We start from the raw sequence: 26,301 nt of genomic DNA, 5'->3' as shown, positions 1-26,301 counted from the left end.
CAATTGAACAGGTTCACTCTACGAAATTATAATGATTCTGTTTCAAATTGCTCAGCAAATGTAAATGTTTGATAATATTTATTTAACTTTGTAGGTATTCAAAAGTAAGGATGAATTGCTTAACTAGGTACGTGAAGTTGGAAAGAGAAATGGTTTGGTCATTGTAATCAAAACATCAGACTATGGTGGAGGGAAAAAAAGACCCAGGATGTATCTTGCTTGTGAGAAGAGTGGCCAATATAGAGCGACAAAGAAGTTAAAACATGATGGCAACAATACATCAAGAATAACCGGTACGAAGAAGTGTGGTTGTCCTTTTGATATGAGGGCTCACAGGTTTACCACACATGATGAATGGACATTGACCGTAGTATGCAGATTGCATAATCATCCACCTGCGGAGCACCTTGAGGGACATTCATATGTGGGAAGGCTATCAAAGGATGAGAAAGCATTGTTAATGGATATGTCAGAGAGCATGGTTCGGCCAAAAGAAATCCTAGTAACCTTGAAACAGCGAGATGCCCTCAATGTAAGCACACTTAAAACCATGTACAATGTACGCCATCGAAACAGGGTGGTACAGAGAGCTGGAAGATCACAGATGCAACACTTATTGGGTGAATTAGCCAAGTATAATTACATTGAGCACCATCGGTTTGAAGAGTCCACGATGACTGTAACAGACTTGTGTGGGCACATCCTACCAGTTTGGACTTATTTCGGTCTTTCCCACGTATATTAATTATGGATTGCACATATAAAACCAATAGATATTGTCTTCCTCTTCTTGAAAGTGTGGGAGTGACATCAACTGAAATGACATTCTCTGTAGCTTTCGCATACTTACAGTATGAGAGGGTCGATAACTATGCGTGGGTGTTGGCTACATTGTGTGATGTAATGGATGATTTTGTTGTGCCAACAATTATTGTTACTGACAGAGAGCTAGCCTTGATGAATGCCATACAGAAGATATTCCCGAGTGGCAGACATTTATTATGTCGTTGGCATATCAGTAAGAATGTATTGACCAAATGCAAGAAAATGTTTGAGACACAGCAGAAATGGGAGAAGTTCAACCATGAGTGGAACTCTTTAGTGTATTCATCTTCTGAAATTCAATACGATGAGCGTCTGTAGACACCCCATTTTTGACCGTCCTCAAGACTTGGACGTCACTGCTTGAACACTCGGTGATCATCCATGTTTGTGTTCGTCTTGAGTTCCCGGAGGCCTCGGCTATGCGTCTTGCCTCAAGATCTCTCGACTCGACCGTTTTGTGTCTGGTTTTGCACCAAACACTTGTGTTTTTGCTTTGGAGGGTAGGGAATGGCTTTTGGGACATCCACACATTCCACCGGCCATGGCTTGAGGCCACCGGTTGTGTTTTGTTGCCATCGGCCAAATGTGATGGCCAACCGGCCAATTTGACTGCCAGTCGGCCACTTTGATGGCCGGCCAGCCAAATGTGGTTTTCAACAAATATTTCTGTAGACAGCTGGCAGCTGTCATTCTAGGCCATACCCCAGCCTATACCTGGACGTGGGTGTTCTGAGGAGCTGCAGATTGATACATATCTATATCAATCAAGCTCTCTCACATAGGAGGAAGAGAGAAGAAAAGGAGGAAAAAAGAGATATACAACTTGGAGCAAAAAAAATCTCTCTCTCTCTCTACATTTTCTGTCTCTCTCTAAGGTTTAGGGCTTGTTTGTGCTCAAAAGTGCATTTTCTTTGCACTTTTGCATACAAACACCTAGTTCTCTACTCCCTTTATTGAGTTGAGGTCCTTGAAGGTGATTTTTGGGGTGATTTGAAGCCTTTTTTTGGTCCAAAAGTTGTTGATTTGCTACTGTGTTTCAAGGGTGAGCTTTTACCTCTTTTAAGCCTTGTTTTCATAGCTTATTTTGCCATATTTGCAACTATTTTTGATCTTAACATGTAACATAGAAAAGTCTTGTTTTTGAGTGCTCTAAATAGTTTGTTAAGGGTGTTTTAAGCTTTGAGGTTGTTTGACCCCTCTTAAGGCTTGTTTGGCTTTTGTTTTGTGCCATTTCAGTTGAGCTCCGGGACCATTGTGTTTGGGCCTCCTCACCACTGAAATCTTGAGGGATTTCAGTGATGAGGATGGTGCCTTGAGGTCCTAGGAAGGAGAGGGCCACCCCCTCTCCTTGTTGTCCTTGAAAAGGGCCATTTTTGCCTCTTGAGGGAGCATCTTGTTTAAGTGTATGTTAGCCATGCTTTAACTGATTTTTGTGCTTATTATGTCATAATATAGCTCTGTTTTCAGTTGGTTTGGACACACTTTGCATGCCTTGCATACGTGCCTTGTAATGCCTTGTTTTAGCCTTAACATGTCCTATGCTTTGAGCCCTTATTCAAGCATGTTTAGGCCTAGCTTTATGAAGCTTTTATGTTTGTCTTGCCATGCTTAAGGTCTATCCTTGGCTGTTTTGGTCGACCAAGACATGCATTGCATAGTCCCTTTGCATCTTGGATTGTTAGCCCCAAGTGTGTGAGTATGTAGTGTGCGTTGCTTGCATCATTTTCAGTGGTTTGGAACCACTTACCATGCTATTTCAGTTCTCATAACATGCTTGCATGCATGTCTTTGATGCCTCTTTGATGCCTTAAAAGCTTGTGTTATATGCTCCATGTTTAGCCTCTTTTGCATGCTTCCATGTTTAAGCCACTTAGATGCCATCTAGGTGTTCTCTTTGCATGGTCTAGGCCTGTCTTGAACCTGTTTTAAGCCCTCTTGGCCTTGTGAGGCTTGGTTGGCTTAGCCATGGTTTAAGTCTCCTTGACTAGCCTCAAGTACTTGGACCAATTGTACGCTATGTTTGTCTTGGTAAAGTTAGTTTGGCACCATCATTAGCATGGTTTTCAGAGCTTACATTGCATGCCCTCAGTCCATGTTTAGTCTCTTCCAAGCGTGCTTGAGAGTTGCCTTTTAATGTTTAAATGTTGGCCCATTAACATGTGCATGTGTGTGTGTGTGTGTGTTGGTCCTCATGTTTGAGCACTTCGGCCACTGATTTTGGCATGCTTGCGAGCCATCCTAAATTAGTTTAAGTCCATCCCCTTTGCTTGATTGTGTGCTCACCCTGTATGTTTGCTTGCATACTTGCATGCTTCCCATATGTTCATGTTGCATGCCTAATTAACATACTTAGGTTGCATTGCATTTGCATGCATGCTTCACCTCTTGATCAAGCCATGATAGAGGTTGAAAGCCCCTTGGTTTGTTTATGTGCATTGCATTTCATTTGAAATCAAAATGCACACTTGATTCTTTGGGCCATCATGCATGGAAATGCGCGATTGGTGGTCCGAGAATTGAGAATCATATCCCTTTGAGTCATGAATATGATAAGGGGTGTGATTGGTGCATACATTGCCTTGCCAAGTTCTGCCCTCTGCTGCTGTCAAACAGGTTTCAGCAGGAAGATTTGGCCGGGCGGCAGTGTTGAGTGCCGACCGGCAAAGAATGTTTGGCCGAGAGCATAATGTTTAGCCGATGACCATTCTCCATAGCCGGTGACCAATTCCTTCAGCTGGGTGCTTCACAACACTCAGAGAAGCAACCTTGGGAGTTGTGCAATTTTCAGAGAAGCAAAACAGTCAAAGTAGAGGCAAACTTGTACATGGCGTTGGATTTCCGAGCAAACCCGAGCACGCGCGCATTGGATCCTCTTCCCGAGGCCTTTACTGCTTTCTTAGCTTAGTTAATTTGCTTAATTAATTAGGTGGTCTGTAATAATTAATTAGCTTGTAGGTTAATTAATTTGTATTATTCTTTTGGTCCCTTCGAGCAAGGGTGAATTTGTAATAAGTGTGGGTGCGTGTGTGCTTGTCTTCCAACCTCCACTTCTTTCTCCCTTTTACTTACCTGCTTTGATGGTTAGTACTAGGACATGTTTACTTTAGCATACCTTATGCTATGCATGTGTGCATCATTCATTAGTCTTGCATGCACTAGGCTCGGCGCATCATACTAACTGCATAAGTATTTCAAATCTAACTTGAATACGTGCTACTTGTGCATTTTAACATGTCATTTATAGACTAGCTAAGCCTACTCTAATGACATTCCGTATGCGTTGCATTAGGCATTTAAACATGGACTTGGATCATGCATGATTGCTAACATGTTCTTGTTTTGGCACGGAGTACTAGGTGAGCTCTTTATGCTTTAGCATCTCACATGAGTGTGAACGTTAACATAATAGCATGACTACCATGAGGCTAGATGCTTATGTGATATAAACTGCTTGAATGCCTGTGGGTGAAGGTTGGATTGTTTAAGTTGGGATAACTCGTTGAAATCCGTATTTTAGCCTACTTATGAGTAGCAAATTCCAAAGCATTTTCCAAACAAACGGATATGCAATGTTTTGTTCTAATTTAGGCGATTTGGTCTATACTTGTTTGCTACGCGCATAACATAGTAATTCTAGGCTAATAAATGGAATAAGAACACATAACATTTTCAAAACTGGATATCATGGTTAGTAGAGGCCGATCTTCGGATCGGGCGAGAGGGGGTGCTCATAGCTGACCTTCCCCAATCGTACCCAAGCTCCCGAGCCAAGGCAACTTTGATTCAGATTTAGAACCGTGACAATTTGAGAGTCCGAACTGTAGTGAGCCCACATACGAACAGAACGGGGGGCCTCGTCCTCCCGAGGCATTCGGGGACGTCTACAGTGTCTTAAATCATTACTTAAGGAATTCAGTAGTTATTCTGATGCAGTCAAGTACGTCATGGATACTTGGTTGGTTCCTTACAAGGACAAATTTGTGGCGGCATGGACAAACATGTGTATGCATTGTGGCAATGTTACAACGAACCAGTAAGATTACTTTTCTTCAATATGCTATTAATAAGTGTCATGTACTTGATTTTAATTTGACTTACATTGAATTGAACAGGGCTGAGAGTGCACATGCAAAACTTAAAAGACAATTGGGTTCATGTCAAGTCTCATTTTAGGCATCATTTGAGAAAATACACAGTCTGCTTGAGTTGCAACACACTGATATCAAGGCTTCATTTGAGAAAAGTCTAACTGTTGTGCAACATCAATTTAAACCTTCTCAGTTCAGGGAGCTACGGGGTAATGTGTCTATCTCTGCATTGGAGTATTTGCTTGTAGAGAGTAAGAGAGCCAATTCCATTGGTATTGATGTTGAAGCTTGTGGATGTGTCCTTCGCCACACTCATGGTTTACCTTGTGCCCATGAGATTGCTGACTACATCAGACAAGATTGTCCTATACCACTTGTTGCCATACACTCACAGTGGAGGCAACTTCATATCTCCGTATGCAACAAAGAAGACGAAACGAAGGTGACTTGTCATGCAGAAGTAGAGTTGTTTGTGAACAAGTTTAATGAAAGTGATAGAACCATGCGGTTGAAGCTTTTAAAGAAGTTGAAAGAGATTGTATATCCGGGAAGCACTTTTCTTGTTGAGCCGAAGGTGAAACCCAAAACACGTCCTCGGGATCATAAGAAGATCAATGTTTCTACCCGTTGTGACCTGTGTGTATTTGAGTTGGTGCAATCTGGACATGATTCCTTCTCACCTAGGGACACTCAAATCACTACATTAGCTTCTACTCTGCAAACCAAGAAGAAGCAACCTGTTAAGGGAAATGAGAAGGTGAATCTGAAAGGGAAGGTATACATTACTAGAACAGTGAAACCTGGTGCATATGTTGATGCTTTCCCTTCTGGGTTAAAACCATACATTAAGTTTTCAAGGATGTAGCTACAGATGGGAATTGTGGTTTCAGGGCTATAGCTGCTTCAATTGGTCATACAGAAGATGATTGGGCTCAGGTTAGGCGTGATCTATTGGGTGAGCTGCACACGCACACAAAGAGGAATACATTACACTTTATGGGTCCTACGAAAGGTTTGAAGAATTGACAAGCATATTGTCATACTTTGAAGACAGTCCTAGATACTCACATTGGATGACTATGCCAGAAATGGGGCATCTTGTTGCATCGTGCTAAAATCTTGTGTTATACCACTTGTCATTATAGCAATGCCTCACCTTTTTACCTCTTAGAACAGTGCCACTACCTCAACTTGATAGACGTGAGATTGCCATTGGGTTTGTCAACGGAAATCATTTCGTCAAGGTATAACAGAAACTTATAAATTGGGTTTGTGCATGTACAAGAAGTTATGAGATATGACCACTGACTCAATTGATATTTGGTGTAGGTTTTGTTGCAGCCAGGCCATCCAGTTCCTTCTATAGCCACTAATTGGTGAAAATACCATCACCCTTGCGCTGTCGACTAGGATGATGCATATGTGCGTCGCATTCAACATTTCAAGGACATTATTCATGATAATGTAGCTACTCGAGAGACTTTTGATGTTGTTGATGTCGCATGACACATGTATGCATTTGACAATGTTAGAATTATGAAAGAAATTAATGGATGTGTTTTTTATGTTGATGTGTTATGTTTTGCAATATGGATTGAATGTTATCGACTATTGTTACCATTCCATTGTAATAAGAAAATATTATTTACAAAATCAACGACCATTGTTACCATTCCATTCTAATAATAAAATGTCATTACAATACCATTGTTGCCATTCCATTCTAATAAGAAAATATCATTTACAAAATCAACGACCATTGTTACCATTCCATTCTAATAATAAAATGTCATTACAATACCATTGTTGCCATTCCATTCTAATAAGAAAATATTAACCACTGTTACTATTGCAACAATATCATCTTACAAAAAACACCAAAAAAATTTTATCAACTAACAAAATAACATGTCACGAATCAGCTGTATGCCTACGCATAGGCCTACGACTGTATGTCAATGTCGAAGATGGAAAGCGACCTCCAGCAAAACTAGGTCCAGCTTCGTCAATGTGCTGACCTTGAAGGACATGCGTCATACTCTCGATAGCCTGGTAAAGTCGATAAGGATGTCGAATCCCCTCTTCATAACCAGCATCAGTAATAGGATATGAAATCTGCAGTGCATGTACAATACGTTGCATTTGAAAAGAATATCACATTTTAGGGAACATATCAAAAAATAAAAAGTAAGTTACAAATGCATGAGAGAGGATAATATATTACATCGGCATGTTGGCTGAAATCCTGATGGTCATGGACACGCGGTTCATTAGTGTGCTCAACATATAGGTGCGTGATATTCATATACCAATTCATGTAAATGTAACCCGGTACACATTCCCAAGGCTGATGAACTGGCGTGCTCCTCCGTTGCTCAGATAACACGTGATTATCCCAAGCCTCCCAGATCCTATCCAAGTATCTATACATGACTGTATATCTTGCAGATATGTTGCCTCGAGCACCACGACTGGGAGCTAGCGGTGCATCTGGGATGGTTTGAACCCTGCTAAACTGCCTCAGAACTCTATCGAGATGATAGGGTTCGACAACGTCTAAGCACTTTAAGCATCTATGGTAGAAAGTAACCGGATTACATGGATGCCGGTCTCTGTAGCTGTGGTATGGATCCCAAATAACCTGTAAACGTAAAGTGTTTTTGAATTAAAGTATATAAATGGTAAGATAAATAGAAAGTGTTAAAATTATCTCAGGATGAGTAAACTTACATCAATAGCTACCAAACTGTCAAGCTTGGCTCGAAAAGATTTCAAATGATTAATAGAGGAACCCGCCTCTCTCCTAGATGCCCAATGGTACACGTGTGTCATGTCTTCATTGTAGCCCATGTTCTGGTGAGGTCGGAATGTTCGGAAGTGCTTATAAATCCACGCCTCCAAAAGAGTCATATAACCACCCATCTGCTTAACCCCGGACTGGCTAGCATACCCTAACTGTCTGTATAAAAATGCTAATGCAGTAGCACCCCAGGCATAAGTATCAATGGATCCCAAATCCATCAATAAGCCAAGGTAAACAACAGGAACCCTGCCGCCACTCTTGTCACTGAAGAGTGTACATCCCAACAGAAACAACAAATAAGCTCTAGCAGTGCACTGTATAGCCTCCTTGGGGTCTGAATTTGTGACACCAGCAAACTGACTTTGCAACCACTCAAGCCTGATTGAATTGCCACCAGCAGAAGAAACCTTTTCATGTGCTGCATGTTCAGTAATCCCCAAGCCATACACCAGTAGTGTAACTCCATGATGATCTGTCACATCTGGTATGCTGACTGATTTGTCTACAATGGGAAGGCCAAGAATAGTGCCAACATCATCCAGGGTCAAGGTCATCTCACCAACTGTCATGTGAAATGTGTTCGTCTTAGGTTGCCATCTCTCAACAAAACTGGAGATTAGAAGCTTGTTGACGAATCGATAAGTGCAACGAGCTAACTATGACAGCCCAGACTGCTCAATAATGGCTTTGAATCTGGTGTTGTTGTCTACTGACCACCATAGCCATGCAAGGATCTTTGAAGAGTGATTATGACACTTTAGGGGCCCTCGTTCCTATAACACAAAAAATATCTCATTAGAAACTACCATACAACACACACAGGAAAAAAAAAAATTTAAAACAAATGAATTTCACTTCTACTCAGGAATGTTTACCTCCCCATGCCAAAAGTTGCCGCGACATGACTATTGAAACTCCGCAGTATTGATGGATCAGTCGGTCCACCTGGAAAAGCATGAGTAAGGTCCTCTTCTTGGACAGGAGGAGAATCAGGTAAAGAGGCATCCTCCACAGCAATGTCAGGCATATCATAACCTTGAACTGGTTTTTGGCTTCGGCTCCGACTTTGACTGGCACTGGGGATATCATCTTCTACCGAAACTGGATCACGACCTCGACCACGACCTTGACCTCGTTCTCGCCCACGCCCTCGTCCCCGTTCATGGTCTATATCCAATTCACGACGTCGTCTATTTGAAGTAGTAGGTGGGACACGTTGTTGACATTCAGAATCTATATTATCTGCAAAAAATAATAAGTGTGTGTACTGAGTATGTGTAAATAAAGAATGGCCATGCAAACAAGTGTGTAAATAAAGAGAGTGTGTGTAAAATTAATGAGAGTGTGTGTAAAATTATAATAAGTGTGTGTAATGAGTGTGTGTAAAAAGAGTGTGTGTAAAATTAATGAGAGTGTGTGTAAAATTATAATAACTGTGTGTAATGAGTGTGTGTAATGAGAGTGTGTGTAAAATTATAATAAGTGTTTATTCAAGTGAAATTACTAATAAGTGTTTAACAAAATTATAATATGTGTGTGTAAATTATAATAAGTGTGTTTATTAAGTGTGTGTAAAGAGGGGAATGTGGAAATATAAGCTCCCTTCAAACAACAACATACAACAGAAGGGGAAAGAAAAAAAAAAAAAAAAACCTGCTCGGAAGTTCACAGCCGAAAATACATATTATGTTCGGAAGTTCAAATCCGAAACACAAAAATAATTTCGGAAGTTGAGTGTTGTCTAAATTCAAATTTTTCAGAAGTTGACTATCGAAACAATGACACATTTTCGGAAATCTACTGATGAAATTATTGATTATTTTCGAATTTCTACGTCCGAACAAATTGTTATATTTCGGGAAATCAGTTTCGAATGACGGTTTCAAATGAAAACATCTACATTACAAGTGAAAAACTCTACATTACAAATGAAAAACTGTACATTACAAATGAACATGGGGTATGCTAGCCGTTGGGAGCTATTTGGCAAATGAAAAAAAAAATTAAAGATTGGTGAAAAAAGTTACCCCAACTGTGTGAAGCAGGGAGGTATTTGCACCGTTGGGAGAGCAATGTGAGGGATGCAGCGCAGCTTCAATGGGTGTATTTGCACCGTTAGGAGAGCAATGTGAGAGATGTAGCTTCAATAGGTGTGCACCGTCGGGAGAGCTGGGTTTGAGGGTGTGTGTGCTTCTGTGTGTGTGTGTGAGAGTGTAAGGATAGATGTGGAATCAAATGTGTGTGCAATGAGTAAAAGAATTAGGAATTATTTTTTTGGGTGTGTGTAGTGAGAAGGATGTGCAAAGAGGGAATTTGATGTGTGTAGATAGAAGCTCCCAATCAAAACGACTTCGTAAGCTCAATTTTAATGATTGGACCATTCTACCCCTCAACTTTCTCAAAACTTCTCGACCGTAGATTTTCATCTGATCAAAACAAATCTCTGACTGGGTCCCAATGCTCTCATCCACAGCAGATCTTATCCATCTCTCTCTCTCTCTCTCTCTTTCTGTGCGAGCGTCCATGGCTTGTTTCTCTGCAAATCAGCTCTACTCTCTTTCATGGAGGTTCTCTGTTAAACCTAGACCACAAAACCCCAACTGCACTCGCTCATGGTTCGTTAACTGTAGAAATCGGACTCTCAGCCCTTTATCCAATTCCAATCGCAGGCCTTCACGAGCTTCTCTTGATTCTACGTGTGTTGGAATCGAAGCTGATATCTCAGAGAGGGCTTCGACTATCCGAGAACTCTGTGAAGATCACATTCCAGATCATATATTGCGCAGGCGAGTTTTCTTTCATTTTCCTTTTTTTTCTGGGAATTTAATGGTTCTGTTTGGTTCCAGAGAAAATAGGGGAAAGGAAAAGGGAAAGCAATATGAGCTCTTTCTTCTATTTTTTAATTACTAATCAAGCTTTGTTCTTGGTTTGCTAATCTAAACAGTTGAAACACAAGGCTCAGTTTGGTTAGGATGAAAATGGTAGAGAGTGAAAGAAATGGTTTTTTTTTTTTTTTCTTCTAAGTTTGGTTAGCATAAGTTTGTTTAGGATGAAAGTGGTAGAAATTATAAGAAAATTAATTTTCTTGTACAATTCAGCGTAATAGCATGGTGAGTTTTCAGTTTCTTGCAAAAAAATACAGGAAAATATAAAAAAATTTAAATTTGTTATAGAAGCAGTTACTTATAATTAGAATTCCTATTTTCTTATAAAATTTGTATCTTAATCAAATTCATATGAGAAAAATATATTTTCTTTTCCTTTTCAGAGAGAGAGAGAGAGAGAGAGAGAGAGAGAGAGAGAGGGTAAAGCAATCATACCTCTTCTGATTTTCAATAGCTAATTAAGGTTTGCTCTATATTTGCTAATCAAAACAATTGAACTATGAGATCTGAGTGTAACAATGTTCCTTTTCTACTAGTTCTCTTACTTGCTCAATAACCAAACTTAGTGTAATCAAGTATTTTTCTTTTTCTTTTCTCATTTAACTGATTAGTATTGAAGTAGAATGATGAATATATAGACCAATGATTGGTTTAAAAGCAAGTTTTGGCTTTATGGTTTTCTGGATTGCTTTTGTTTTCTTTGTTTTGTGTGATATGATTGACACACTAGGATTGCAGAAATGTACAATACAAGTCTTTGTGAAATGTGCTGAAAATGGATCGTATGAAAGATACTGATCAGAGTTGGTTTAACTCGATGCAGGGTGGAAGAGGTTGGGTTTGTTGTGCCTACAGATGTGCAGCAGAAAGCTTTGCCGATTATGCTTTCTGGGCGTGATTGCATACTTCACGCTCAGGTTAATTTGTGCTTCAAGTTACATTCACAAACTTTCTATCTGTCAAATTAGCTTGCCATCTTACAGACAGACTCATGCTTGGCCTAATATTGTAAATCCCATTTTTTGGATGCACTGGATCACATATAAAAAATATACCATAGTTAGTTACTTTCAAACTTGTCTTCCGTCAGTAATCTTTTGCTGAAAGGAATATAATGACACACATGGTTAATGAAATCAATAAGATTTGATGTACATGATTGATTGCAATCTGATGGATTGGTTATATATTGGTTATGGTTTTCATATCTATGTTCTTACTGACTCTGTAGCAGTGACAAGCTAATGTAGTTGGTTTTTTTTTTTTTTTTTCCTTTTTTTTTTCTTTCTGATTTGGCCCTCTAGACAGGTTCTGGGATGACCCTGGCATACCTGCTATCAATTTTTGCAGTTGTAAACACTCAAAGATCATCAGTGCAAGCACTTATTGTGGTGCCCACTAGGGAGCTTGGCATGCAAGTATGAATATTGATGATCACTTCTACAATTTTTTTTTTCTTTTTCTCAAGTTAAAAAATTTATATATGACTTGAATCTTACCAGGGCTATGATATGAGTTATTCTGATATTGTAATGTTTTGATAAACAAGGTTACAAAAGTTGCTCATATGTTGGCTGCAAAACCTGCTGAACTTGGAGAGGAGGCATGTTGTGTTATGGCTCTTCTAGATGGTGGAATGCTGAGAAGACATAAAAGGTGGTTGAAGGTATCATGTTGATTTGTATGATCTTACAAATGCTTTTTTTTTTTTGGTTGTACCTTTCACGCAATAGAATTTTGGTAAGAAATTTTATTTATAACTTGCTCTTATTGTCAGGTGGAGCCCCCTACAATAGTGGTTGCAACTTTGGGGAGTTTGTGTCAAATGATTGATAAGAAAATTATTAAGCTAGATTCAATGCAGGTGTTGATAATTGACGAGGTAATAAGTGAAATATAATTTACTCTATTTGTTTCTTACTTGGCTTTTTTTCTTGGGATTGCCGTCTTTTCGGCCAAAGATTTTAAAGTTTAGCTTCCATATGGCAGGCAAGACCCCATTAAAAATGGGCGATTGGGTTTTGCTTAAATTGTTAATGTGCATGTATGTTGATATATAGAATACATATATTCAGCATTTGCTAGTGACAACATCTGCTTGAGAGCTTTTAATTCTTTTGAATGATCAGAAGAACTTCTTTGAAGTTTTATAAAATTTTTTTTTTTTGGAAGGGAGGGGGGCTTTTGGGCAAGATAAGTGGCTGCCCCTTTTTGTTTGAATGATAAGGTATATTAAGGTAGATGAGTGGGCATTTTTAACTAAAAGGATCCAATATGCGGCATATTTGGCTTCTCTCATTGTACAGAGGCTCATAAATTTTAGAGTATTTAATACAAAAGTTCATCACAAATTGACATGATATATTTTGTGCCTTCTAGGTTGATTTCATGTTCAATTCTTCTAAGCAAGTCAGTTCACTTCGAAAGCTTCTAATATCATACTCACTAAGAAATAATCGTCAGACTATTTTTGCCAGTGCATCAATTCCCCAGCACAGACGATTCTTATCTGACTGCATTCAACAAAAATGGACCAAGGTTTGCTGATGGAACCTTTGTTTACATGTACTCGTTATTGGGCTTTAGCTCAATCTGCCGGTTATTGTATTACTTGCATACTTAATCGTATTTCCGACAGGATGATGTTGTTCATGTCCATGTAAACCCAGTTGAGCCAATGCCATCACGCCTGCATCACGGATTTGTGGTAAAAGAATTTGGAACCATGAAACTTGTTCAGTTTTGTGTTTTCCCCCCCTTTTCCCTGGTGTTGCTTTATTTCATATTCAGTTTATTTGTATATATAAGATCCTGATCTAAACAGAAACTTTTTTTTTTATGACATGCTTATCAGATGTGTGGTAAAAATGAAAGACATCAAACCTTGCTATCCTTGTTACAGGGCGATGCACCTCATTCTGCTATAATTTTTGTCAGCGTACAGGTTAATTCTGCCATGATTCTCAATTAATTTAAAATATATATTTGATATAGGACTGGCTTGACCCAAATAATTAAATTTGACAAATGTGATATCTAACTCATGGTTGATCACTTGAATAATGTGTTATTTTTACATTGATATTATATTCAACTTCTTGTTCATAATGTTTGTAGTTTGTTGCAAACTAAACATTGGCGACTCCAGTTAGTAGGTTAACATTATTTTCCAATTTATATTGCAGTCTGAGAAGTCAAAGAAGGCTGGCCATGCTCTACCAACAACTCTTCTAATTGATTTGTTGAAGACTTCTCTTCCAGGGTGTTTTGATATTCTTATTCTGGAGGAAGACATGAATTTCAATTTACGAGCAGCTTCGTTATCTGTAAGTACTGTTCAGCTCATGGATGCTAGTTGTATTTGTAACTCTTTATTGCATCCATAGGGGAAAAAAATGGGTTGAAAATTGGATTAGATAAGGTCATCTCTGTATATTATAGTATTTGATGTTTCCATATCACATTAGAATATTCAGTTTAAACGGGGCCAACATATCATAGACAAGGTTGAAAACTAACTTCTAAGGCCTCTTTTGGGAACAGACTATTTTAGTAACTTTTTGGCTTTTTGGCTAAAATATGAGGTAAAAAAAGTTAGTATGTTTGGGGTGACTTTTTAGCTTTTTACGAAAAGATGTGCAAAAAGTAGAGAGAAAAAAGAATCTTTGACTTTTTGGTATAAGTTATAGGCTTTTTAGTTTTTTTAGTAATTTTTTGACTTTTTAGCTAAAATGTTAACTTGCCAAACGAGGCCTAAGTAATGCTGTTAGAATTTACCATCACCTACCACCAATTTACCATCACCTACCACCACCTACTCCTCACCTACTACACTCACCCTCTCCTATATAATGAGCCACTCACCATTATGTTAGAATTTACCATCACCTACCACCACCTACTCCTCACCTACTCCTCACCTACTACACTCACCCTCTCTTATATAATGAGCCACTCACCATTTGTAATATATGTATCAACAATATATCAATCAATAATACATAAATTTTTACATGGTATCAGAGCTAAGTTAAGAACTTAGTATTTTTCGCTTCACCGGCGGGCGGCAACCTCGCTTTGGCCGCCCGCCAGACCTCAACCTAGTCCGCTAAAATTTTCTACACATACCTTGAAATTTCCCTTCTTCAACCTTCTTTGTCTTCACCGGCGTAACCGCCTTCGCCTTCGCCTTCGCAACAACCGTCTTCTTCACGGGAGCTTTCACTATCGCCGCCGCAGCAGGAGCCTTCTTGACAGCGGCTGATACAGGCTTCGCCGCCGAAGACAGCTTGAACGAGTTCTTAACCTTCACAAGCTTCTCAGATGCGACGAGCTTCTTCAACTGAACGAGCAAAAGCTTCTTGAAATTCGGCCGCAGATGAGCTTTTTTTTGCTTCTCTTCGATGAACTTCGTAATCGCGTACTGGCTCGTCGCCGGCGTTGGAGGCCAAGCTCCGGCATCGTCTCCTACTTCCACCCCAGCTCCGCCGGCTACTACTCCACCAGCCACTCTGTTCCTCCACCTGCACCGCTTGCTGCTCTACCTATCTACCAAGCTCATCTGCAAACCCAATGAGGAACACATTTTTAATATTTTTACATCAACTTCTCTTATCTTTCCACTTTCTTTTCTTTTTTTATATTTATTCTACTCCATTTGTTTGAAAAGCAACCGACACCTCACCTGACACCACCCACGTTATCACACTTTTATTTTAATATATATATCTCTTAAAATAATGAATCATAATCTTCTTTTTGAAAACATAATCATCAAACAAAAACACAACACAACCACCCCCGTTATCACACTTTTATTTTAATATATATATATATCTCTTAAAATAATGAATCATAACACCCAAACCATGGGCTGGTTCCACTTTCATGCTTTTCTTTTTATATATATATATATATATCTATATTTTTTTTTTATTCTAATATATTTCCACTCCCCCTACTTTTATTTTATTTTATTTTATTTTTATCTTTCTTTTTTCCATCAATATTTCATTATTTTACTACTCGTTAGTGAGCATCACCTTTTTTTTTTCATTATCTTATTATTATTATTATTATTATTCTTATTTTTTTTTATTCCACCAAAAAAAAAAAAAAAAAAAAAAAAAACAAACAAAACAAACAAAACAAAACAACAAAAAAAAACACAACGTTTGAATCTCACATTTCCTTTTTATTTTTTTTGCACACCAAACTTATTTTATTCATCTCGGGATTCATCCCGGTCACCATTTTACACCACAAAAAAAAAAAAAAAAAAAAAAAAACCAAAACAAAACCAACACAAATCCGAACAGTGGGATTTTTCTCTACTCTGCCGCCGGTCTTTTCTTCTTGCCTCCGTCCTGGGCGGCCCTTGCCGGTGTTGCCTCCGTGTTTCCCACTCCACTGGGCACGATCACTACTCCCTGCTCCTCCACTGCAGCATATGGCGGCCCTCCAAATCGGAACATCACGGTGGCCTTCCGCTTCAGCTCCTTGTTTTCTGCCCTTAGCACGCTTATCTCTGCTCGCGCATCCTTATATATGCGTTGGAGCAAAGCCAGCTGGGAGTTTAATTGCTGCACCTCATTTGTCCTACTCTGCAGCCGATGCGACAAGTTTGTGACCGCCGTCATGGACTCCACACATGCCTTCAAAGTATACTGATTCGCCTCCACATCCGTTTGCACTGCCATTTTTTGCTCCACCGACTGCATCGGAAAGTTCAACGGAGCAAACCCAGTGGTGTTTGGTTGAGGTTCACGGGACACCGCACCCGTTATCTCTCTTGTTGACTCGTTGAGATCGGGAAAGAGAGTGAGCAGACTCCGGGACGAAGAGGCCATTTTCTGGGCAACAGAGTGTTACAGACTATCTCTCTCAGCAAAACGAAGAGTTTTTTTCAGTGGTTTCCGACTGGTTTGATTTTCACATGTTCTCTCAGCCTCTGCATTGATTTATATAGAACATGACGAAGAGGCCGACACGCGCACTGTCGATCACGTGCATCGCCGCGTGTCTGGCGCGCCTTTTGATGGCTCGTCTTTTGATGAATTGGGCACGCCTTTTGATGGCACGTCTTTTGATGGCACGTCTTTTGATGGCACGCCTTTTGATGAATTGGGCACGCTTTTTGATGGCACGCCTTTTTTGACCGATTGGGCACACCTTTTGAGGGTGCGACTTTTTAGGGGTCCGACAAGACTCTATAAACTGTTCCGACATAGATTCCGGTTAGTTTCTACAAGGGTCCGACAAGACTCTGTAAACTGTCCCGACATTGATTCCGGTTAGTTTCTACAAGGGTCCGACAAGACTTTGTAAACTGTCCCGACATTGATTCCGGTTAGCTCCTTCAAGGGTCCGACAAGACTCTGTAAACTGTCCTGACATTGACCCCATTGTCTGCTACAACGGTCCGACATGACCCCATAAACTGTCTTCTACATCGGTCTGACACCGCCATCCAGTGTCCTCTACACCGTTATGACACCACCATACAGTGTCCTCTACAACGTTATGACACCCCCATACAGTGTCCTCTACAACGTTATGACACCCCCATACAGTGTCCTCTACAACGTTATGACACCACCATTCCGTGTCTTCACCAATGGTCTGACACGACCATACAGTGTCTCCTATCCTTTTTTATTTTTATGTATTTTCTTGTTTTGTTCCTCTCTTCAAACTCAAGTTGGTTAGTTTCTATCCTCCTTGAGTTTGCGGGGGGCTGTTAGAATTTACCATCACCTACCACCAATTTACCATCACCTACCACCACCTACTCCTCACCTACTCCTCACCTACTACACTCACCCTCTCCTATATAATGAGCCACTCACCATTTGTAATATATGTATCAACAATATATCAATCAATAATACATAAATTTTTACAAATGCCAAATGGGGCCAACATATCTAATCCATTCAATCTTTCTAGTGACATGATTGGTCGAAGAAAAGATTGTAGACTTGAACAAGTTGGATTAGGCCCTCATTTTTTAACCTACCCCAAGGCCAGCCCAATATGGACTTATCGTGTGAATAATAGCATACAAAGTAAACATGACAAAATGAAACTTGTTCTTATTAAATGATGGAACTGTTCTATGAAAAAAAAATCCCAACCCACATCTCCTAGATTGCTTGTGGCATACAACTAGCAAGTCACATGTAAGACTAAACACTTTGGGAACTGGTTTGTGCTATTCTAAACCCTTGAATGAAATATAACTTGGGAGGAATGACATATTTTGCTATTTTCTTCTTCTTCTTTTTTTCTTTTCTTTCTTTCTTTCTTATTTATTTATTTATTGGGTACTAAAAATGTACAAGACAATTTCTTATATCTTATGCTCTGTGGTAAAATGGACATTTTGGTGACAATTTCTTTTAGTTTGGTTTCGGAAAACTTGGTGGTTGCTGCATTGTTTGTTCTATTGAAAATGGCTCTTATCCTTCCATTTTCTTTTCCCTCCACAAATTCCTACACATATCTATGATCCAAACATAGCCTAATGTCTGTTACTCGCTTCTTGAATACAGGAAATGAGACAAGGAAGAAGCTATCTTCTTGTGGCAACAGATATAGCAGCCAGAGGAGTTGATCTTCCAGAGATAACCCATGTATATAACTTTGATCTGCCAAAAACTGCAGTGGATTATCTTCATCGAGCCGGGAGGACAGGTAGGAAACCATTATCAGACAATAAATGTTTTGTTACTAGCATTATAACATCAGAAGAACGGTTTGTGTTACAGAGATTTGAAATTGAACTGATGTTTCAATGTATTGAGGTGTTTCTATAAATTCAATTTTTGTTTCAGTTTCATTCAATATTAGCTTCATCCCTCTCGTTCTTCTCTCCATCCTTTTCAAATCGTCGATCGAATCATTAATCATTTTGCCAAAACCAAGAATCGTGAATCGTAAGTTTCACTTTGTTTAGCATAATATATAGTAATCATATCAAATCATGAATAGTAAGTTTCACTTTATTTAGCATAATATATAAATATATATATATACACATAAAAATACACACATATTGTTTAAAATGAAATAAATATCATAACTAAATTGTGTATATACATATAAAACCATGACATCAGTATTTTTAATTGATCTCTTTTTCTATTTTACGAAAATTATGTCATTTCATGTATTATGTAAATATAATTGAAATCGTAGTGTAACAATTAAATTGTATGATACGCTCAATTTGAGATATAACAGCACAAATTGAATTGTTTTGGTTAAAACCCATATCGAATCATACAAATCAGATCGTGAATCGTAAGAGTCTAACAAGCATGCACCTTTCTTTCTTTCTTCTTTTTGTCCCCTTTGGTTCTAGTTATTTCAAGGGCAAATTACATTAACGGTCCCTATAATTTGGGGTTCATATCACTTTGGCCCTTGAGTTTTCAATTATGACACATTTGATCTTATATTTGGAATCTTGTTCCAAATAAGGGCAATTGAAGATACCATTGCTTAATTTCAAGGGCAAAATTATCCATTTGATAAAATATAAACTAATTTAATAAAAATAAATGTCTATAAAATATTTTTAAATTTTAAAAAATTATTTCTACACACCAAAGATAAAATTATGTAAAATTGATAATTTTTTTTGGACATTTATTTATTTATTTATTTTTACCAAATTAATTTTTATTATGTATTTGGATGATGATTATATAATTGGAGGTTGTTAAAATTTTAATGTGTAATTGATATATTTAATATATAAAATGTTTTTAGTTTTGGATTTTTTAATTTAATAGATTGGTTTAATAATGATGTTAAAGTTGTCGTCATATTTGACTTTTAAAAGAATAGAAACTAATTTAATAATAATAAAAATAAAAATAATCACCCATTACATGATTATCATCCAAACACATAATAAAAATTAATTTGGTAAAAAAAAATAAATAAATAATATCTAAAAGATTTATCAATTTTACATAATTTTATCTTTAGTGGGTTGAAATAATTTTAAAAATTTAAAAATATTTTTTTGACATTTATTTTTATCAAATTAGTTTATATTTTATCAAATTGACGATTTTGCTCTTGAAATTAAGCAATAATATCTTCAATTGTCCTTATTTGAAACAAGATTCAAAATTTAGGATCAAATGTATCACAATTAAAAAATCAGAAACCAAAATAATACAAGTCCCCAAACTATAGGGACTATTAGTATAATTTGCCCTTATCTCAATTCCTTCTCTAGTTATCATTTGGCAAGAAGAAACATATTGAGTTTGATTTTTTGAAAATTTAATTTAATTGTCATTATAATTGAAGCAAGGAGAAAACGAAAAATGGTGCTAAAGATGCGTTTGGCAGGGCATTATGAAAATTATTCTTCAAAAAGTGTATCTTAAATTTTCCCAAACAATCAGCTTGTTTGGTTTCGTTTTTCTAAAAACAGTTTTCAGAAAATTCTACCTTCTTATTTTTCATTTTTTTTATTTTTAATAAATTTTTTTAATATTTTAATATTTTTTTTAATTTTTAGATATACCTAACATAAATATACTCAGAAAGTAAAAAATTTGTGAAAAAAACTTTTTAAAAATTCACTAAATACCAAAAATACAAAAAAAAAAAAAAAACGAAAATTCAGTACATTTTTTGTATTTTTATTTATTTAATAATTTTTAAAAATATTTTTTCACAAATTTTTTACTTTTTAGATACATCTAAGTAAGGTGCATCTAAAAAATTAAAAAAAATGTTTACAATTTTAAAAATATTTGCTAAAAACAAAAAAATACGAAAAATAAAAAATTTAATTTTCAAAAAACTTAATCTAGAAAATACAAACCAAACACGCTGAATACTATTTTTGAAGAATGTTCAATTCATGAAATCCGAAGATTTCAAGAAATAGAATCACATTTGTCATGGGGGTATAAAATGACAATTTGCATTAATACAAAACAAGAAGGGATATATGCATATTAGTATAGTTGATAGTATTTCAAGTTGTTTACAACTTTGGTGCCATTGTCAGACACAATGCACGCATCTCACTAAACCTCATTTCCCACTCTAAATCGAGCAAAAAAAAAAAAAAAAATTACAAACAAAGAGAAAATGATGATGATGCTCATCATATCACAACCCAATCTTTGATTGTTGAGTTTTTCAATATGATGCTAATACCTGAACGGATATAAAACCCTTCCGAGAATCTATCAGCCTCTTATATGCCCTGCAAATTCATATAAAAACAAAACAAAAACACAAAATTAGTTTAACTGAGTGTGTGGAATCCTGAAATTTTCTTTTCTTCTTCTTCATTTTCTTGACAACCAAAGGAAAAGTTTCAAAGGCGTGGACCACCATTTTTATCCTGAAATCATTAGTCTTTCCTATATTTTCCACAACAAATTATTTGAAGAAACATGCCTCTGAGTTTGCAATAACAACATTCTTCCCGATTCTAGCATTCTTGTCAATGATGCAGTCTCTGCATAAGATCATAAAAATGGCCATCAGAGACCGGAAAAGTTGTAGAAAATGATTTTCTAGGAAAATAATGGAAGTGGAAAAGTCTAAGTTACGGGTTGTTTAGGATGTCATAAATAAGTGCACTTTTTGACTTTTTGGACTAAAAAGTTGAGGAAAAAAATATGGTTATTTGGGTTAACTTTTTGACTTTTTACGGAAAAATGTATATTAAAAAATTGTTCAAATTAGTATGTAGAGGAAAATTAGAATTGAGAGTTGTGCAACCGTACTTTTTGACTTTTGGTGAATAGTGATAACTTTTTAACATTTTGAGTAATTTTTTGGCTTTTTGACTTTTTGGGTACATGCCAAACTTGGTAATCTGTACTTGATTTTTGTATTTTCTCCTATTCCAATCGGAACTCTTCCCTCAGCTAACATTGCTGCAATTTCAGCATCAGTTTTGAAAGGGTGATTTATGATCTGGAGTTGGGTCGAGATATCGACCGATCAGGTTGAGAGCCCAGCAGTGCATTGGGCCGAGATGATCCACTGTTCGCCCAGAGAAGGGCTGCCAAAACTTGGGCCGGGCAGAGTATGGACCGAGTGTGTGCCACCCCGGACCGTACAGAAATTGCTCGGCCAGGAAGTGACCGGTCAGACCAGGATGCTCGGTCCGAGGATGGTCGAAGCCAGACAGGCTGAGAGACCGGCGCCCGGAAAGGCGCGGTCAGCCGAGATAGTTGACTGACCGGCAGGAAGGCCAACCAAAGGAGGTGCCCGGGCTAGGCTTTGCCGAGATGCCGCCTAGCCCGGTCATCCATGTGTTTGTCCGGCTAGGCGCATGAGTACGAAGCATGACATGGCCGAGGAAGAGCAGCTCGGCTGCCGAGCTCCAGCTGCGAAGTCAGGCAGTTGAGGTTAGGTGGTGAAGGGCATGGTTTATGCTGACAGATGGGATAGCTGAGCCACGTGTCAGGAGATGACTGGGAGTGGATATGGGGCTCAGAAGGTATAAAAGCATGCCTGCGCCCCCCATACGCAACACACGAACATATCTGTAAGGATTTCTTACATTCAAACACTCTCTCCCTTCTCTCTATTCCCTCTAAGGTGTGTGCTAACTTGACCGTCGGAGGGTTTTTCCGGCCACACACCGCCGGGTAGCTCATCGTTATTTGCTCGCAGGTGATCGGATATCGACGGAGCTCGGAAGAAAGGAATACGGGCACGCCGAAATATTTGCTCCCCGTACAATTGGCGCCGTCTGTGGGAAGTTCTCAGACAAAACCTTGTCTTCCAGGTTCATCTGATCGCCGTCCATGGCGAACAACGACGAGTTCCCGTTGTCCGCCATCGACGGAGCCACCCCGGAGTATACCCGAAGGAGAGAGGGACCTCCTGCCGTCCATCCAATGGTTGACTTGGGGACGCCCACTGGAGGACAGTCAGGAGACGCGCGGGATAAGCGCGGAAGGAGTCATGGGCATTCACGGAGTCCAGACGGTCACCGGCGGAGAGACTCACACGCCAGGCGACTGGAAAGCAAGCTAAAGGATCAAGACGCTGTCATCAGGCGGATGGCGGCGGAGATGGAGGATCTTAAGCGGCATGTCAAAGGGAAAGGTGTAGCTGGAGTGGGAGACCACAGTGAGCGCACCCCGTCCCGCCGGTCAGGCGATCAGAGTCAGCGACGTACTCAGTCCATTTCCATCACCAGGAGTTACCAGGTTGGTGATTCCGACGTGCATGCAGAAAAGTCTAGCGCGCAAGGCAGTACCTACAAACCCTCACGGCCGGCGACGACGTCGAGGTACTCTTATTCTGCTCAGTCAGAGGACCTACGGGCAGTGTTAAGGGAGCGGGCTCGCCGGCGCGAAGCTCAGAGAATACCAGCTTTCCAGCGGCTTTTCTACGGGGCTCACGCCAGTGAGGAGGTCGGGATGCCTCCACCCCGCCAAGCAGTGCCAATATTTGAAGATACAGACCTGGCCAGGCTGAGTGCCACCCCATTTTCCCTGGAAATAGAAACAACACCGCTTCCGGCAGGCTTCCACCAGCCTAAGTTCACGCTCTACGACGGCAAAACCGATCCTTATATGCATGTGAGCCACTTCCGTCAGGTCATGGTCGGACATAGGCGAAATGACGGACTTATGTGCCTAATCTTCCCGTCCAGTTTAGGTGAGCTGGGCTTAAAGTGGTTTGAGAGGTTGCCGGAAGGGAGCATACAACGGTGGCATCAGTTGGCCGAAGCGTTTGTTACGCGCTTCAAAACTAACACAAAAACGCCAAAGGAAGTCGATCACTTGCTGAGTGTCAAGATGGAACCGTGCGACACACTGAAGGCATACAATTCAAGGTATTGGGAGACCTTCAACGAGATCCTGGATTGCCCGGTCAACCTTGCAATCACGCAATATAAGCGTGGTCTCCCGGTCGGACATAGACTGCGGGACTCGCTTACCATGCACCAACCGACCTCCATGGGCCAGCTCATGCAGCGCATCAATGAGCACATCCGAGTAGAGGATGATGCGTCAGCTTCCACCGTGAAGGCCACTCCGGTCGGAACAGACAAGAAGACAGCAGGCAAAGTGCACGCAGTTGGGCAAGAGTCCAGCCGCTCAAATGACCGAGCAGAGGAATCAGACCGAGGTTCAAATCGTAAAAACCGGGGTAGAGGACGTCGGAATGACCGGGATGACTACCCCCGTGATGACGTTGAGGACGCAAACAGGAGAATGAAGGCAAGGACTGGCATAACCACGGTCTTCAAGATTCCAATCTATCGCATACTTAGCGAAATCCGAGACGAGGAGTATGTCCGGTTTCCTGCTAAGTTGGGCGATGGACAAAAGGGGTACAATCCGCGGTATCGTTGTACGTTTCACCGGGAGAGGGGCCACCGGACTGAGGATTGTTTGCCTTTGCGCCAACATTTGGAAGAATTGGTTGCGGCCGGGCATCTGGACCTTTACATTGATGGCGGCGTGAAACCAAATCAGGCTCCGGTCGATCCCAGGGGACAGGATGACCGAGATGCACCACCACAAGGAGTTATTAATGTCATCCACGGCATCGTGGAACCGGAGCGCGTTTGCGAACTCCGGGGCATGATCAAGAAGGCAGAGCATATGAGGGAAGTTTTGTCAGTACAGCCTGCCATCAAAAGGGGGAAGACAGAGGAGAAAGATGTGATTAGTTTCACCTCAAGGGATTTAGAGCGTATCCAGACGCCGCACAACGATGCTCTTATAGTAACATTACGCGTCAAAGAATTTGATGTTAGACGGATCTTGATCGATCAGGGAAGCTCGGTCGAGATCATGTATTATGATGCGTTCAAACAGCTCAAACTCCGTGAGACAGACTTGGCTCCGGCCACTTCGCCACTGGTTGGATTTAACTCGCAGCCGGAGTGGCCATTGGGAAAGATTATCCTGCCGGTCAAAGCAGGATCCGTGGTCAAGCAAGTGGAGTTTTGGGTGCTACAAGTGCCTTCAACGTACAATCTTATCCTTGGAAGAGGATGGCTTCACGCCATGCAAGCCGTAGCATCGACCTACCACCAGGTGATGAGATTCCCCTCGGCTATGGGGGCAATCGAGGAGATTTGGGGTGATCAGGTCATGTCCAAGCAGTGCTTCGTGGCGGTCAACGGGAGCCGGGCTGCCAAAGGATTCGTTCAAATGATCGAGGGACCGGAGGACCGGAGTGTCTTAGATGATGTTGGCACCAAAGCAGAAGACAAGGCTGTTGAAGAATTGGTTGAGGTGCGGATTGATGCCGAGCAGCCGGACAGATTCTTCTTGCTCGGTTCAAGTCTCTCGGCCATGGAGAGAACCGAGATGATTGAGTTTTTGATGGCGAACATCGAAGTCTTTGCATGGTCGCCCTACGACATGCCTGGTCTTGACCCAAGCTTTATCTGCCATCACCTCAATGTCTTCCCTGGAGCAAAGCCAGTCATCCAGCGAACAAGGAGATCGGCGCTGCATCACGCCGAGGTAGTAGCAGAGGAGGTAAAGAACTTGCTTGAGGCACGAGCAATACAGGAAGTGCACTACCCTCGGTGGATTTCCAACACGGTAGTGGTGCCCAAGAAAAATGGAAAGTGGCGAGTTTGTGTCGACTACAAGACAGTCAACCGAGCTTGTCCGAAAGACAGCTTCCCTTTGTCGCGCATTGACCAGCTAGTGGATTTGACGGCTGGACACAATCGGCTCAGTTTCTTGGATGCGTACCGCGGCTATCACCAGATTGCCATGCATGGGCCTGACCAAGAGATCACCTCTTTCACGACTCCAAGGGGACTCTTCTGCTATCGAGTTATGCCCTTTGGTTTGAAAAACGCCGGGGCAACCTTTCAGAGGATGGTGACCAAAATGTTCGCTCCTTTGCTCGGCCGGACAATGGAGGCTTACATCGATGATATGGTGGTAAAGAGCCGACATGAGGCACACCATTTGTCCGACTTAGCCGAGATGTTCGCCATTCTGAAGAAGCACAAGCTGCGCTTGAACGCCTCGAAGTGTGCCTTTGGCGTGGGATCCGGGAAATTTTTGGGATTCTTAGTCACGAACCGAGGCATCGAAACAGACCCTACTCAGATCAGAGCCGTGCAAGAATTGAAACAACCCAGCTCGGCTAAGGACGTGCAGCATCTGGCCGGGATGGCCGCCGCGCTTAATCGATTTATAAGCTGGTCATCAGATCGCTGCCGCCCTTTCTTTCAAGCATTGAAGTCAAAGTTCTCATGGGATGACGAGTGTGACTGAGCTTTGGCCGAGCTCAAAGATTATTTGTCTTCTCCGCCGCTGTTGGTTACACCAGAGCCCGGTGAGGAACTCTACCTTTACCTTGCCGTCTCCCAGCACGCAGTAAGTGCGGTGTTAGTCCGGGCTGAAGGAATCAAGCACCTCCCAATTTTTTACGTAAGTAAGACCTTGCTGCCGGCTGAGACGAGGTACTTGCCGCTGGAAAAGCTTGCGTTGGCACTGATGATGGCTTCGAGGAAATTGGCACATTATTTTCACGCCCATACCATCGTCGTACTGACCGAGTTCCCCCTCAAGGCCTTGTTTGAGCGCGCAGACTTTTCAAGCCGAATATTAAAGGGCAAATTACATATACACCCCTCCAGGTTTGGTTAAATTACAGATACCCCCCTGAGGTTTCGGAAATTACATCCCGCCCCCTGAGGTTTGTATTTTCATAA

The 26,301-nt window shown here is 40.3% G+C and overlaps 2 protein-coding genes across 6 annotated transcripts; both read left to right on the top strand.

Annotated features, from left to right (window-relative positions):
- Positions 1-208: 208 nt before the first annotated feature.
- Positions 209-6,293, top strand: LOC145795616 (uncharacterized). Its single transcript, XM_082880447.1, has 7 exons — positions 209-736; positions 853-1,139; positions 4,759-4,858; positions 4,999-5,688; positions 5,772-5,849; positions 6,059-6,157; positions 6,243-6,293. Exons 1-7 carry the CDS (start codon positions 209-211, stop codon positions 6,291-6,293), a joined length of 1,833 nt encoding a protein of 610 aa, XP_082736573.1.
- Positions 6,294-10,069: 3,776 nt separating this feature from the next.
- Positions 10,070-18,446, top strand: LOC114300270 (DEAD-box ATP-dependent RNA helicase 58, chloroplastic-like). Of its 5 annotated transcripts, none has more exons than XM_082877482.1 (10): positions 10,070-10,502; positions 11,425-11,535; positions 11,910-12,019; positions 12,151-12,267; positions 12,379-12,483; positions 13,065-13,139; positions 13,240-13,308; positions 13,456-13,545; positions 13,787-13,927; positions 18,155-18,446. In XM_082877482.1, the coding sequence occupies exons 1-10, from the start codon at positions 10,085-10,087 to the stop codon at positions 18,416-18,418; spliced, it is 1,500 nt and encodes a 499-aa protein (XP_082733608.1). In that variant the 5' UTR covers positions 10,070-10,084; the 3' UTR covers positions 18,419-18,446. The 5 variants fall into 5 exon arrangements, with proteins under 5 accessions (XP_082733608.1, XP_082733607.1, XP_082733611.1 ...); XM_082877481.1 differs by having other exon boundaries at positions 12,981-13,139; XM_082877485.1 differs by having other exon boundaries at positions 10,127-10,502; positions 11,425-11,518; positions 11,906-12,019.
- Positions 18,447-26,301: the final 7,855 nt, after the last annotated feature.

Source organism: Camellia sinensis, chromosome 7 (genome assembly GCF_055761805.1).
Source record: "Camellia sinensis isolate YWXY chromosome 7, ASM5576180v1, whole genome shotgun sequence".
Classification (NCBI taxonomy): Eukaryota; Viridiplantae; Streptophyta; class Magnoliopsida; order Ericales; family Theaceae; genus Camellia; species Camellia sinensis.
Note: the sequence above shows the minus strand (reverse complement) of the source record. Positions and strands in the feature narration are given on the sequence as shown.

Excerpts from the sequence above, each read along its gene's own strand:
- LOC114300270 (XM_082877481.1), top strand. The coding sequence starts at position 10,085 with ATGATTGGACCATTCTACCCCTCAACTTTCTCAAAACTTCTCGACCGT. Across the intron at positions 10,503-11,424 it reads CCAGATCATATATTGCGCAG|GGTGGAAGAGGTTGGGTTTG; the intron begins GCGAGTTTTCTT and ends AACTCGATGCAG. Across the intron at positions 12,484-12,980 it reads AGGTGTTGATAATTGACGAG|GTTGATTTCATGTTCAATTC; the intron begins GTAATAAGTGAA and ends TGTGCCTTCTAG.
- LOC145795616 (XM_082880447.1), top strand. The coding sequence starts at position 209 with ATGTATCTTGCTTGTGAGAAGAGTGGCCAATATAGAGCGACAAAGAAG. Across the intron at positions 1,140-4,758 it reads ATTCAATACGATGAGCGTCT|TCAAGTACGTCATGGATACT; the intron begins GTAGACACCCCA and ends ATTCTGATGCAG. Across the intron at positions 6,158-6,242 it reads ACGGAAATCATTTCGTCAAG|GTTTTGTTGCAGCCAGGCCA; the intron begins GTATAACAGAAA and ends TATTTGGTGTAG.